At 40.2% G+C, this 15597-nt stretch overlaps 1 protein-coding gene across 1 annotated transcript; it reads left to right on the top strand.

The window, feature by feature from the left end:
* The first annotated feature begins 287 nt into the window (after positions 1-287).
* On the top strand, positions 288-9603 carry fkbp1ab (FKBP prolyl isomerase 1Ab). The gene is made up of 5 exons (XM_063464208.2): positions 288-424; positions 531-578; positions 3981-4093; positions 6525-6689; positions 8259-9603. The coding sequence occupies exons 1-4, from the start codon at positions 388-390 to the stop codon at positions 6651-6653; spliced, it is 327 nt and encodes a 108-aa protein (XP_063320278.1). The 5' UTR covers positions 288-387; the 3' UTR covers positions 6654-6689; positions 8259-9603.
* Positions 9604-15597: the final 5994 nt, after the last annotated feature.

Below are 15597 nucleotides of genomic sequence, written 5' to 3' on the forward strand. Positions count from 1 at the left end.
TTGTTTTTTTAAAATCACAAGATAATATCTGAACAATATATTATTCACTTTTAAAACTGATTTTATTTATTCTAATAACATTCATCTAAATATGAAAACGGGTGGCCTGTGGCCGCCAGGGGTCCGTTCCAGTGATTGAGATTGGGTTTTACTTTGGTGGTCGTGGGCGGAAGTGTTGATGTGAGCCATTGACGCTAGTGTGTGTGTGTGTGTGTGTGTGTGTGTGTGTGTGTGTGTGAGAGAGAGAGAGAGAGAGAGAGAGAGAGAGAGAGAGAGAGAGAGAGATGTGGAACATCCGCCAGAGGAGCGCGCAGACAGACGGACTGCGGGAGGAGTGTTGCCGTGTTCAGGGACAGCAGCAGCAGCTCCAGGACGCACAGCGCTGAAATGGGAGTCGAAATCGAGACCATCACCCCCGGTGACGGTAAAGCCTGCTGTAGACTTTAACGTGCTTGCGTGCAGCCATAGAAACAGCGCCTTAATTGCGTCATGTGCATGTTATGCTGAGCTCTCTTTTGGCTTCTCCACAGGACGGACTTTCCCCAAAAAAGGACAGACGTGCGTGGTGCATTATGTCGGTGAGTTTGACGTGACAAACTTAAACTGTGCGTGCACGGACACACTGTACACGTTAGGCACACCGGCGGGTTCACAGGAAGGCCGTCCGAGTGGAGTGACGGCTGTGGGCAACCCGTTCTGAAAAATAGCTCAGCGTGATAATCCTGAAAGTATCGCAGGAGATGATGAGAATCCTCGCAGGGACGCTGTGAGGGTTGGATTGAGAGCAACGTGCAGCCGGACAAAGTGTGCACAGCAGACATATTTTGTGCCTCAGACCTTTCCAGGCAGTGATTTCTCAGTAGGGCAAAGAGGTATTACTGTCAGTCACCGACCGAGCTGCGTGGAAATTTAACCCCTTCGTCGCGTTTCTACTCCCCGCACATTCGGTGTGTTGGGTAGGTGAAAACGTGCAAAGCAGCATCAGCAACAGTAGGTGGAGGTGGTGGTGGAGGTGGTGGTGTGTCCCGGGGACGGTGCTCTGGATTCACCACTGCGTAAAATAATGCGCGCCTCAGTCTGGGGCCGACCGCTCCATTACAGCCTCATGAAGATCACTGGATGAATGTGGTCATTTGTCTTGTCTGGAGAATTAACAAAAGAGGGGGTGGAGGGGGGACGCAGACTGATTCCGCCGCAGGGTTCACTCAGAGGACCAGACAGACAGACCAGAGGAGCCCAGACAGCACGGTTTTAAATCCCGTCTGATTTCCAGCGCTTTTCTGTCTTTGTTGGAGTTTCTCTGGGGTCGTTGGGTTGGGGGTTGGTGGCGTTTAGCTGAGCGGATTATAACCGTCTGGCTGACTGTAATAATAGCAGGCTCAATCCTCTACTATTTTCTGGAGAATTGCACTGAATGTTGGTCACTTCGTCACTCTGAACAAGAGTTAGCAATATTAGTCACATCTTTTATTTTTAACCCCTCCTTTGTGCCACCAGGATAGAGCTGTAGGACTGATGTACAGCACAGTCTGCTGCTAAGGCTTATTTTCTGTGTTAATTAATATCTCAGTTGTTTTTTGTTTGTTTGTTTTTTTTAAAGAAAAAATGCTTAGAAAGGAAGAAGCTTATTACAGTTCACTGGAGTCAACTTGGATGGCAGCATAAAATGTTTTGTTATTTAACTAATAATCCAAAGCCACAGGGTGCAGATGAAGACTGAAAAGGTTCAATTCATTTAAGTTTTAATTATATAGTGCCAAATCGCAGCAACAGTTGTTCAAGGTACTTTATATTGAAAGATAACGATCCTTTAATATTAGAGCAAAAATCCCAACACTAGAACAACCCCTTATGAGCAAGCACTTGGCGACAGTGGGAAGGAAAAACTCCCTTTTAACAGGAAAAAACCTCCGGCAGAACCAGGCTCAGGGAGGAGGAGTTGGGTTGAAATTGAACATCATACTGTATTAAAAAAGACTAAAGTAGTGACTGATAGCATAACTGATTGGCAAACACAATAGTGGATAAAGAAGGATTATGTGAACACTCGTCCATGACAAATTGTGGACATTAGCAAATTGGTAGCACCGTTTAATTGACTAATGACGTATACTGACCTATTAATATTAACATGCCTATAACCTATAGAGTATAGCGTTATTAACTAATAAGCATGGGGTTTCACAGTCAGATCCAGCCCTCACTCGTCACATCTGGTTTCAAAACACTGGTGATAGAGAAAAGTGACTAACTATCCAGTGAGTGAATGTGTCCATCTTTTATACTGGCTCTCATTTAAACAGACTAAGTTTTGGCAACATACCCCCCAACCCTCATTAATCTCCCCTGGTTGCCTGTCAAGTCACACATCACTTACTAGATCCTTCTCACTTACAAATCCCTCCATACCCTGGCCCTCAGTATCTGTCTGACCTCCTTCACCCGTGCACGCCGTCTCAGATCCTACGATCTTCAGCCATGGGTCTGTCCCTCGCTCTAACCTCCGTACCGCTGAGCTTTCAATGTGGCAGCCCTACTCTCTGGACTCCTCTCCCATCTGAGCTCCGCAACGCTAGCAATGCAATGCTAAAACTGTGTGTTGAGGTTTAGCAGTCGGTTGTGTGGCGGGTTTGCATGCTAGCAGAATTTGTGCAATCAAATTTGTGGCCTTTTCTATTGCCAAAGTTTTGCATAAATCAAAATTCTCCTTAGATAGTGCTATATGAAAAGCTAATTTATTACAAGGCACTCATAGTGGAGCATGAAGTTTGTGGATCAGCAAAGTCATTGAGAGTTTTCTTGTGGAAATTGCACACTACTTCATGGAAATCCTTCCTCGTGTTGCTGTTGAGACGTAAAAGCAGTGGACAGACTGACAGATATCATTAGCATGCTTTGCAGTGTATTAAAAGAGAGTAAAATGTAGATCATGTCGTGCAGTTCCCAGCATACTAGACTACATATTTGTCTGCACCTGTTTTTAGTTTGGCAAAGCTTGTTGCCTGGTGAGACAGACATAACTCACCCTGTAACACAAGCCTCTTTGCTTCGAGATTATGTAACATGAAGTCAGAGCTCATTTGGGCTTTGCAAGGCAAAGCATATTTTTTAAAACTTGTTTTTAGGCTTGAGACTGCATTCTCTCCTTTTTAATAACCCACAATCTGCAGGATTTCCTCTCTGAGCCGTCTCCCTTCCTGCAAGCCTACAAAGTTATCTTGACATGAAACAGGATATTCCATTACACAAGCGAGTCTTTTTTTGATGCAGACATCTGTATGAAGATCAAAACTTGGTCTGTCTGGGGTCTCGGAGCAGCTCTGCATCCAGGAAATGATCGGCGTGTGAGAAAGTCGTTATTGGGTTGTTTGCACTGCAGTGCTCGGATCGAATGGGACCTTTAGCTTGTCCAGATAATCTGATATCTAGATTTCCAGAAGAGGACAGGACACCCTCCATGCCGCTGGGATTACAGGCTGCATCTTGCCACCTCGCCTCCTGATCTGCGTATCGATATGTGTGATGTTGCATCAAGCAACCACATACACAGACACACACCCTTCCACGGTGGTGGTAATAACAGTAATAACGATGGCGGAAATGGTATTGGAGGGCTGCTATTCTGTGCACCCATGCCTGCATTTTCCTGACTCACACTCAAACCCACCATGCAGACAGCTGCAGCTTCTATTTCTGAGATGCTGAGAATCCCTTTATTTGTGCGCTCTGTATAAACACAGCAGAGATGATGGATGCCAGAGAAACTTGGAAGACATCACTGTTTGCAATGGTTTTATGAAACAACTTGTACACGTTAGATATTAGCCGGCCTGAACATTCTGTGAGTGATTAGTCCTGTAATTGTGCATGTTCAGGGGTAATGGTTGGCTTTTTCAACAGCAGGATGAGGGCGTGCACCAGCAGCTGTTTCTGTTTCTCTCACACACTGTACTTCCATCTTACTGTTTCCTTGTTTGCAGGCTCTCTCACAGACGGACGGAAGTTTGACTCCTCTCGTGACAGAGACAAGCCTTTCCGGTTCAAGATTGGCAAGCAGGAAGTGATCCGAGGCTGGGAAGAGGGCGTAGTGCAGGTAGGCTGGAGAAGGTCTGAGAAGGCAGTAAAAAGGTTATTATCAGTAGCATTACATTTTTCCATCATAGACTTTACATGGTGGGTTAGCACGTTTTAGTTTTATATATTTATCCCTCCAGTGATACCCACCTTCAGTTTACTAGGCCATAATCTTCTCACTTTTATTTGGGAAGTTAATTTGCTGCTAACCATTTTGTATTTTCCCTACTAGCTGAGTCACTGGGTAGGTTACTGTTGTGGCAGTCTTCAATATCCATTTGCTGCTTTGTAGGAAGGATCTAGTCCTGTGTTTGGAAAGATTCCAACTCCACTATCTTGGACTGCTGCTGGTGTTCGTACTCCTTACTAAGCAATGGAGATCTTCTGCAAGCTGGAAGGCCACCAAACTGGCTCATGTTCTGCAGTTCTAAGCTGTACAACAGAAGAAAGCTTACTTCACCAGCTGCAGTCCAAGATGGTGGAGTTTAACTACAACATTCACTGAAGTTGATGATGATTCAATAAAACATGGATACATCTATGCTCATTCAGCTTATTTTGAGTCAGGTTAACAACCATCGACTCTGCTGAGAAGATGGAAATAACAAAGCTGACGTGTTCCACTGGTTTTGTAGTTCTTTTGGAGCTGGAAGTAATAATAATAATGGATTGCATTTATATAGCGCTTTTCAAGACCCTCAAAGCGCTTTACAATTCCGCTATTCATTCACTCTCACATTCACACACTGGTGGAGGGAAGCTACAGTTGTAGCCACAGCTGCCCTGGGGCAGACTGACAGAAGCGAGGCTGCCATATCGCGCCATTGGCTCCTCTGGCCATCACCAGTAGGCGGTAGGTGAAGTGTCTTGTCCAAGGACACAACGCCCGAGACTGTCCGAGCCAGGGCTCGAACCGGCAACCTTCCGATTACAAGACGAACTGCCAACTCTTGAGCCACGATCGCCACGAGAAGTGACCATATTTACAGGCGAGGATGGAGTGCTAAGTTATCACCATTATGCTAGCTAGTTTGGTTAGCAGACATGCTGTTGCTAATTAGTCTGAACACTAAAAAAAAACAAAGTAGAATTTCAATCAACAGTTCAGGGACTCTGATTAACTGTCTGCTAAGTGGCGCATGGGCTGGACACAAAAACAAAAGAAAAAAACAGTCTCACCATGAAAGCAGATATATGAAAAGAGGTAGTGTGAAGTAAAATTCTTACCGGGCAAAAAATGACAACTGAGATTGCATTTTGCAAAATGTCTTTTGACTTCTGCTTAGGCTATTTGCAGACTTGCAGTCCAACAGATTCATTCACGATTAGCCAAAACGACCCAGACTAGAAACAGCCTAAAAAAACTGACTTTAGAAAGGCTCCAGGACCAAAAATCGTGCCCTTCAGAGTTTGCTTGTTCACACGTGTTCGTTGTTACCTGTTTATAAACATCATCATTATACCTGGAGCAAATGCCATAAAGCTGTGTTTCTGCTACTTGTCTGGTTCCAGGTCATGTAACTAGTTAGTTGTATTACTGTCAATTATGAAATTCAGCAGGTTAAAATGAGGTGGTGATGTCAGTGATATCAATGTACCCGCTCATGTGCTTTGTAAATAAGTGCTGAGCTTATTGTTCCCACTGGTTTTACATTGGACTGGCTTGATTGCAGAAAGGAAATAAACATTTTATTATGTCTTAAAAAGTCTTAAATTTGTATCTAGTACCCCATACGGAAACCCCAATACAGCACATATAAAATAATGATCAAGCAATGAATCTAAAGCTGGTCTATAAGCTGTGTGAATTTATTCAGATGTCCTCAGAGGACGTTCTGCAGTGTATTGTATGCCAGTGGATCAGATTCTGGGGGAAAAGTCATAAAGCTCGGCAGCTTCAGCAGTCATGATTTAGAGGCAAATGTAACTGGGATGGTTTCAAAGAGATGTATTTTGCTTCTGTAACACATAAATTTATTGACATGGTTCCATTATCGAGTTTTCACTTACCAAGCTCTCCATTAACTCTGTTCCTCTGTGCACCAACACAGCAAGGACACAGCTCCATATCTCACCCGCTCAGCCGTGCAGCATTTAGATGAGGTGGCTGGTGCTGCCTGTGTGGACATCCTGTATTTTTAATGGTAGCAACTTCAAGTTCTCTGTGTGCTCAGTGTGATCTTTAATATACCCACAGGGCATTTAGATTGATTTGCCATTGTGCAGTAAAGCAGTCAGAGTAGATGCACTGTGGATAAGATTGAGGAAAACTGAAGCATCATTAGTAAACAAGATATTTTTACTGTCCCCTGTGGCTTATTATCTAACTTCCACTGCAGAGACTACATTATGATCCAATTAACTGTATTTTCTAGCAGAACAAGTGCTCAATAACAATCCATTGCCTTTGTCCTGTTTCTGTCTCCTCCTCTTCATCCTCCTGCATCTAGATGAGTGTTGGTCAGAGGGCCAAGCTGACCTGTTCGCCTGACTACGCTTACGGAAACAAAGGCCATCCGGGCATCATCCCACCTAATGCCACCCTCATCTTTGATGTAGAGCTGCTGGGTTTGGAGTGAAACAAACCCACTGCCTTTTTTTTTTTTTTATGTTGTGTAAGTAGTCTGTAAAAAGTCACAGTGTGATAGACATTTTAGCTAGCTTACATATTACACACAGGGCAGCACAACAAGTGATAAATGGACTGGTTCTCGTATCATGCATTTCGACTCTACTTGAGCACTTGCAGTGCTTTATACCCATTCATGCAAGCACTTTTTTCCTACACTTAACTGCTTTCCATCTAAATACACACATTCATACTCTGACAAACACACTGGAGAGCAACTTGGCGTTGCCCAAGGATTCAAATAAAAAATCAGCCACCCAAAAGCCCCATAAACTCATAAGGCTAGAATACAAGGGTTGTTGTGGTTGAGAAAATAACTGGTAGCACACTCACAAGTTCAGGCTGTCCTAGAGCTTTCCTCTCACCACAGATGAGCTGTTGTTGTTGCACCTTTGTCGTTTAAATTTTTTTCTTTTTGTCCTGACAGGACACAACTAGCCTACTTTAACACAGTACTATAGCGTAACAGTTGGCTAGCTTCTTCAGTAGCTAGTTCATTATTTCACATTACATGACACACTGTAGCTGCAGCATGTATTGAATTCACTCACTACCTATTATTATAGCATTTCATTATGTTACAGTACTAACATGTTCACACATGAATATGAACTGGCTAAATTTGGGTCGAAAACTGAGCTAATGTAGCTATAGTTATAATGTAGCTAGTTAGCTAGTTATGGCTACATTCTAACTTTCTTTCTGGGCTCTGTTTTTTTTTTTAAAGCCTCAGTGTTAGCATTGTTTTCTTCTACTTCAGTGGGTGTTTTTTTTTCTAGCTTTAGTTTTTAGCTGACATTCAAAAGCTTGGTTTACAAGCTCCTAAAACTCTACAGGTATAACATGAAGACATAGATACCCCATAATTAGTGTAATTAATACTAAAAAATAGAATTTAATGACAGTGAATCAGCTTAGTGGATGTGACACCAGACAGCTTTGGGCCACTCCCCTAACTTTAAGTGTTATTAATGTGGAAATTAGCTATAAAGAACAAAACCATTTCTCCAGGTTGTTACCAGGTTGTAATGTTACAGCTAAAGCTCTGTTTGTAGCCAGTTTAAACTGGCCATTAGAGGAAATGAAGTTTTTGGCCTTTAATTCTGTAACCTAGAAGTTGATACTTGTTTTTAAGGTTCATATATATTATATGTTCCATTCAAGTACCACCTCAGTCAAATCCAGTTTGGATCCAAGAAGTGCACCTATTCAAATATTTTTCACAGCATCCATTTAGCATTTATGCTTAATTGACTTCCTACACTCTTTGTTTTTACCCTTACCCCTGAATTGGTCGTGGCAGGAAGTTTCATCCTGTTTAAAGGGAGTGTTTCCTTCCCAGTTGCCAAATACTTGTCCATAGGCGATTGTCTGGTTGTTGTGGGGGGTTATCTTATTCCACAAAGTGCCCTGAGTGTATATACTGCTGTTAAACACTTAAGCTTGGTAAGATGACTCTTAAATCTCAATCCAAACTAAAGTGTCAGAGGTATCTCCATCTGTACATCCTAAAATGTTTTTAAACAAGATGTTCTCCTTCATGTTGTCATCACAGGGGACTTCCTACACGGGCGACCAGGAGAGAAGCTAGGAGAGTCTGCACTTGAGGCTCAAGTCAATATTCCACTACTTATTTCATCAAACTATGACAGTTTGTGTTATTTTGTCTCTGTGACTGAGTTGATTCTGTTTTTCCATCTTATTCTTCCTCCTAGAAAAACCATGGGTCATAGCCTTAAAAACCTCCACGTTCTTAATCTTAAAATGCTAATTGAATTGCTTTTCTTTGTGTTTTAGAAATGTTGTGCATGGTTACGCTGAAAAGTACATTACCAATGAACCACTAGCCGAAACATTCATCTTTATAAGTCAAACCCATACTGATGTTATATGTTTGACAGCTTGTTGTATTCCCAAAAAAAATAAAGGAAAAAAAAAGTACAAAAACATATGAAAAGCACACATTTTTATCCCTGCCCAGCTTCAAATTGGATTAAATAGGCATAAGGTTAAATTTAATGGCTACTTGTTGTGAAAGTCAGGGAAGGCCTTAATGGTGCGACACAGGAACGTAGTTTCTGTAAAACACCACTGTGTTTACTTTTTCATTGAAGTTGCGAATTTAAGCTGGCACAAAAGAGAACAAGTAACAGTTGTAGATAGCTCTCATGTGTGCCTAAATCTTCTCACCAGATACACGGTTACTACTTTACCCTATCTGCATGTTGTAGGCCTGATGGAAACTTAGTGCGTACATGCTGAAAGCTTTGCATCTGATTTTATTATTACTGCCTTCTCATCTTGCCAAGTCTTTAAACCCCATTTAAAGCCATACACAGGTCGAAAGGTGCAACAACGGGATTTGTGGGAACATGTGTCAATTGGAAGTTTGGTTATTTTTGTCTTATAAAAATAGGATGGAAATGCTTGAAATCAAGGGGAGGGTGTCAGTCAAATTGCAACCTCCCTAATTTATTTTGTGGAACAATTACAATTGTGTATTTTTTCAGATGCTCACTTTCTATCTCTAGAATCAACATGGCTGATGTTCAACCTGTGACGATAAATTCTCTTCTTTTTTTAGTTATATTTTATTTTTTTGCCACTGTAAAGTACCACACTGCCTAACTGAAGTCTGTGTTGTCATAAAAAAGTTGCTGACACACAGGCGTCCTAGTGGTTTTTGTATCTAAAAAAAAAAGTAGTAGTTTTAAATGGAGTTTAAATGAAGGGATTTGCTGGCCTGGCTGTCTGATATTGACTGTTGATGTTGCATATTGGCCAAGCTGCAACTGGTGTGACAGCAGTCCACCTATGTACTGTGTAGTTCTGTGCTGATGCATTACTGTATGCAGGCTAAACCAATGAAGACATATTTAAAATAAAAGAAGTACTCTCCACATGCCTATTGAAGTTTATTTTTTGCTTTTTTTCCTACTCCACTGTATTTGATTTATTACCATTTGGGGCGTGATAAAATGCAGACCAATCATCATGCTGAAGATCAACAGACAAAATAAAATAAAAAGCACATAGCTTCAGAGGCTGCCTCTGGTTATTGACTGCTGCTCACTGACCTGCAAGCCAAGGGTGGGGTAACCTAGACAACTAAACTGATGAGCAGCTTATATAATAAATTGTATTAACATTAGGTAAACACTTTAAAAATCAATAACTTGTGAAACTATTTTACCACAAATACCAGCTTAAATAAAAGCTTTTGTGCATATTTTTTATCTCTCCTAGAATTCCACTTGGTGCCATCTGGAACCTTTAAAAGGTGCTCAGGATGCATGAGCTTACTGGGGGGAAAGTAAGAATATGGTGCTTCAAGCTGACTGGAACTCTGCATGAGTTACTGCACTGCAAAAAGACCAGTTGGATTAATACTGAATGAATACATTTTATATTGTTGGCTTAATCTTTTTATAACTGCTTTCATCTAGACAGCAAGCAATACTGTGTTCTTAAAATCTTTGAAGATAAATAATGAATTAACACCTGAATTCATGTTAAGTAAACCTTTTCCCTTCTGTGTTTCTGGTTATAGTTGTTATTGACAACATATAGGCATATAGGGAATATAGAAGGATTCTAAATATCACATTACTTCTAAACGTCAAATAAGTAAAATCTTTAATAAAATGTCTTTTATCTTTAAAACTATGCTTAAAATGCTGCTACCTTTGTATTAGCAACATTCAGGAAATGACACAGGAATATGGGGATTCAAAATATCATGTTCTAGTTTGCATCTAAGTATCATGTCACATTTCACCTCTGACCTCAGTTTTAAATTTCACATCTGTGTGGAGTTTGCATGGTTTGGGGTTATGTGAATAGGTAATTCTAAATTGCCCATAGGTGCGAATGGTTGTCTGTCTCTATGTGTTAGCCCTGCGACAAACTGGCGACCTGTCAGGATAGGCTTCAGCCCCCCACAACCCTCACAAGGATAAGCGGAAGAGAATGGATGGACAGTTCTGATCTTTACTATGCAAATTACAGATTCTTTACTCTTTTCAGTCTGGTTTTCAAAAGTACTCCAATGAGACTGCTTTCTTGAAGATCTATAATGATCTTTTAATGGCTTCTGATGCAGGGAATTATTCTGTAATAATTTTGCTTGATCTCAGTGCAGCCTTTGATACCATTGACCATAAAATCCTACTTAGTACGCTTAAAGTTTTCACTTGTGTATTTTGGTTTTTCCTTAGGCTGGGTTTCTGCTTATCTGATAGGACCTTCACTGTTAGAGCAAACAAGTTCACCTCCCTGACCTGCAGGTTAGAGTTCAGTTTTGGATCCATTATTATTTTCTTTCTACATGCTTTCTCTAGTTGGCATTATTCAATCTTTTAATAACATTTCTTATCATTTCTATGCCGATGACAATCAGCAGTATATGTCTTTTAAGCTTCATCACCTGAACTCCAGCCAGGTGGTGGAATTGAATTTAGGATCTTCTTGCTGTGAGGCAACAGTGCTAATCACCGAGCCATGGTGCTGCCCAAGAACTAATTTTCTACAATTGCTTTCTAATAATTTCTAATAATTTGCTTCTACATGGCAATTTTGAAATAGGCAAATAATTACCAGTAGAACTTGCATCAAGATTCTGTTTCTTCAGAATCTGTTACTTCACAGTTACCTTGGCGTGTTTACAATATGATGGAACACAACCTTGGCTCAGTATTAATGAGTCACTGTTAATGACAGACAGCAATGTGGGACCATTGCTGGTGAGTCCCAGACAGGACAGAAGGAGGTAATATATATAAGGATATTATGACAAGGATTTCATTTGACCTATTACTGTAGTTAAACCATTCATTGTAATTGGAGAAAAAGAAGTAGATGATCCAGGGCACCAAGGACCATTTTCATGAAGGGAGCCATTTGAGGAGATTTTGGATCTCAAGTCCATCAACTTATTTACAAAGTGATTGAGAAATGTATTGCAATCATCATCAGACAGCTGAGTTGGAGAACAAACAATACTGTTGATAATCTCAAATAATACCCTTGGATTATTCTTATGACAATTTATGAGATTATTGAAATAAGAGTATTTAGCCTCTTTCACTGACTTATTATATAAGCCAAGAATCTCTGAATTATTGCAAGATACATTAAAAGAGACTGACTTATCGTCACTGAAAACAACTTCATTTATGTTCAAATGGTCAAGGGATACACCATAAGTGAAGACCAAGTCCGAAGTATGCTCAGCAATATGAGTAGGCCCTGATACATGTTGAACAAAGTTAAAAGAGTCTGTAATGCTCAGGAACTCCTTAGTGATACTATTTGATGGGTCCTCTGCATGAATATAAGTCCCTAACAGTTATGACCATGCCAAACCCAATAGTGGGAGTTAAAAAGTCTTGAAATACTGACAGAAAAGATTGAGCAGACCCAGGAGGTGGATGATAAATTAAAATACCGATCTCTTCCAATTTTGATCATAATCATCTCGAAAGAGCTGTAAAAGCTTCGAAGAGATCACCTGGTATAAAAATGTATTTTAAAAATCACAGCTGTTCCCCCTACTCGTACAGAGATCAGAGGTGCACAGAGAAATGAACAGTCTGCGGGGCATAGCTATAAAAGATGAAGATGAAGCCGACGAAGCAGTACAAGGAAACCGTCTGTCTTCCCCCGCTGCCTCCGATGAGTCCTCCAAAGCAAAGGTGGAATGACCGGCAAGAGTGGAGGTATGCTGGGTGCTGTGACGCACTCAAGCATTCTGTGCTCACACACGATGGCGCTAAACATGTTTAAGACATTTATAGCACTTGTTTATTTAATTCAGCTTCACAGACAGAGTTACATCTATGTCAGTTTTTAAGAGTACGACTCTGTAGTATAAATTAGCCCTTATACTAATGGTATAATGCAAATAAATAAATAAATCAGCGATCTTTTACAATATATATAAAAAGAATCATGCTTTATACTGATCCAGAGTCAGGGTCACCAGCAGACCTGTACTAGCAACCTACTTTTTCAAGGGGCATTTAAGTCACCTTGCTTTTCAATATTTACAACCATATATGCACACTACATCACAGAGAAATGTAGTCACAGTAGTCAAAAAAATGGTCTTAAATTGCAGAGCGAAGGCAGGAGACAAACTGGACGAACATGAGACATTTTATAAGTAGAGAATGAACTCATTATACACTAGAACAGTTGACTGTGAGCACACAATATCACCAACACATTTCCAATTTCTTTGCAATTTTCATGCTTTGGGGGGTCATGCTTAAAAATTACATGCAAACGCAGAAGAATGTCCTCTTTTTAGTTTCAAAGATTCATGAGGGGTACTCCCCAAAGTCTGACCTGAATATGATATATATAGTTGTGTAACTAACTGGTGATAGTATGTCAAGAGTGAGCGAGACGTCGATTCACTGATCCACACTACTAGAATATACAGCAATGACCTCTGAATGTTCATGTTACGAGATGGTAAATAAGAGAGGGAAAGTAGTCAGAACTGAGGGAATGTATTCCCAGGAGGCAACACTGCAGACATCGAGGACAGCTACAAATATCTGGGAACCCAGGGACTAGGACCTGGAGTTTTAGACTAAGCATTTAGTATTGCTCCACTCTTTCCCTGAGTCACAAAGCATCACATGATGTCACAAAATGTTATTGATCAGTTGCAATGATGGTCTTAGAACAGTATTAATCAAGATATTGTTAGAATAACACCAACATGGGGATAGCAGACTGTTAGCGGGACATCCATTTGGTAATTCCTCTGGCACGTTTGTCCTTCTTATTAAAGTCAGCTGCTGAGAGCTCACACTATTCTCTGTTTACAAATCAGTCTGACTCTCCAGATGTTTGGATCCATATTTGACTATTAAGCACATTTTGGTTATGATGTTTGGTCTTCTGTAAAGTGTCAGCTACCTTTGTATATGGAATATGGAATATGCAAAGGAATAGAGACACACTTCAGTCTTTATGGACCTTTTGTTGTACTAACACCATCATTTAACATACAGTGTTAACTAGTATTCATAAATGTTTACTGCTATCAGCTTGTAAAATTCTATCTGTTGTTAAAATACCCTTCTTTATTTCTTTCTGCAGATTTGTTTGTTATAAAAACATTTTTAAATAGAAATGTGCAAACTTACATTTCAGCTGGGAGAAAAGTTGGACCAGCTTGAACTGAGACAAGAGATAATTTGAGCAAACTTCATTTAAACTATAAAATGTTTTTTTACCACTTGTCATTGTTAACTGTTTGAAGATTGTGTCAAATAAATGACAACATGAAGCTCCATGTTTGACCAGCACTTTTTTAAGAAGTTGTGCAACTTGTTACTAAAATGTTTTCTTTTTATGTTGCGCCCCCTTATTTTTATTTATTTATTTATTTAGCTTATTTTTTACAGTGCACAGTGATCTAGCCAGATAAAAAGACAGCCGCCCTCATGGCACTGTGACGTTAAGCGCCACTGATCTCCCCTACACCCCTCTGATGCACATTTGCTTTGTGCTTAAAATATGGCACTCATTAAATTATAAATTCTACCCTTCCCGTGCATCACTTTAGGTATAAATTCAAATGGTTATTATCTCTTAGCATAAGCACATTTGCAATACTAATCTATCATTGAATTCCCAGGGCCTCCATCTGTACCAGCTGAGAGGCTGCCAACAAGGACAAACCAGTCAATAAAAAATCATAAACATTTTAGTACATTCTTTTATCTTTACAATGCCCCAAGTACAATATGGGCTGTGTTTAAGTACTGAAGAGGACGTCATTCTGACTTTTGTATTCTGAAATATTTGTGATGCATAGTTATGAACACAGGAAGCAGAAGTGAGATGACTTCTTACTCAAAGGTTGTTCACACATGTTGCTAATGATTTTATTTAGCCAGTACAGTAGTGATTAATATACAATACAAGTGCAATATACATTATGTACACTGTAGATTTATTCATGTCATAAGTGTAGACACTTCTGAGACCCTGTGTTTTAACCTATGGCATAACCTGATCTGTACCTCCAGCACAGAAAGCCAGTCAAAATAATAACAAACTGTGCATTCATTACACACTGTTGAGGACATTGTACTGTGATGTTTGATGTGTGTTGGCTCTCCTGTACGCAGTAATAAATAGCTTGACCACAGCTCTTTCCGTGTTGCAGACTTTTTTTTTCTTTTCTTTTTTTTACAAAATTCCACGACAGTAGACACACATTTTTCTCTCTCCAGCTAACACTTCAATGAAAAAACTAGACTAGACTAGCAGATTAGAGCAGCCAAAGATTGAACCACCAACCTTCCAATTAGAAGAAGCCCTGCGCTACCTCCTAAGCCACAGGTTCCACCAGTCACAGGGTGCTCCGGTTAGCATTTAATTGGAAAGTTGAATTAAAGAAGAAAATGTGGTACAGTAGGAACATTATTGACAGGGCCCACCAGTAAAGTCACTGTGCTCCCTCAGCTGAATTCTACTGATACACTTACACTAAACCATGCAGTATGGTAATGAAAAATTTAAATACCCATATCACTGTTAAAGTACTGCAATGCAAGCTCAATTTAATTATTTAGTTCACAGTAGTTTAGTGCTTCTGCAGCATAAATGGGAACCAGCATGAATGAGGGGGACACTGAATGGATGGGCCTGTGCAGGTCAGTCTTTGAGAAGTACTCACCATGAATCTTTCAAACTAAAAAGAGGTCATCTACACATCAGTTTGTGCATTTAGTTTTAAAGCATGGCCCTATTGGAAAACTGCAAAATAAATGGAAACGTGTTGATGATATTGTCTGCTCACAGTCAAATGTTCAAGATTGTGATGAGTTCATTGAGCCAGAGAAAATGTCTCCCCATTTGTCACTTGGTTT

Source organism: Pelmatolapia mariae, linkage group LG20 (assembly GCF_036321145.2).
Source record: "Pelmatolapia mariae isolate MD_Pm_ZW linkage group LG20, Pm_UMD_F_2, whole genome shotgun sequence".
In the NCBI taxonomy this organism is placed as follows: Eukaryota; Metazoa; Chordata; class Actinopteri; order Cichliformes; family Cichlidae; genus Pelmatolapia; species Pelmatolapia mariae.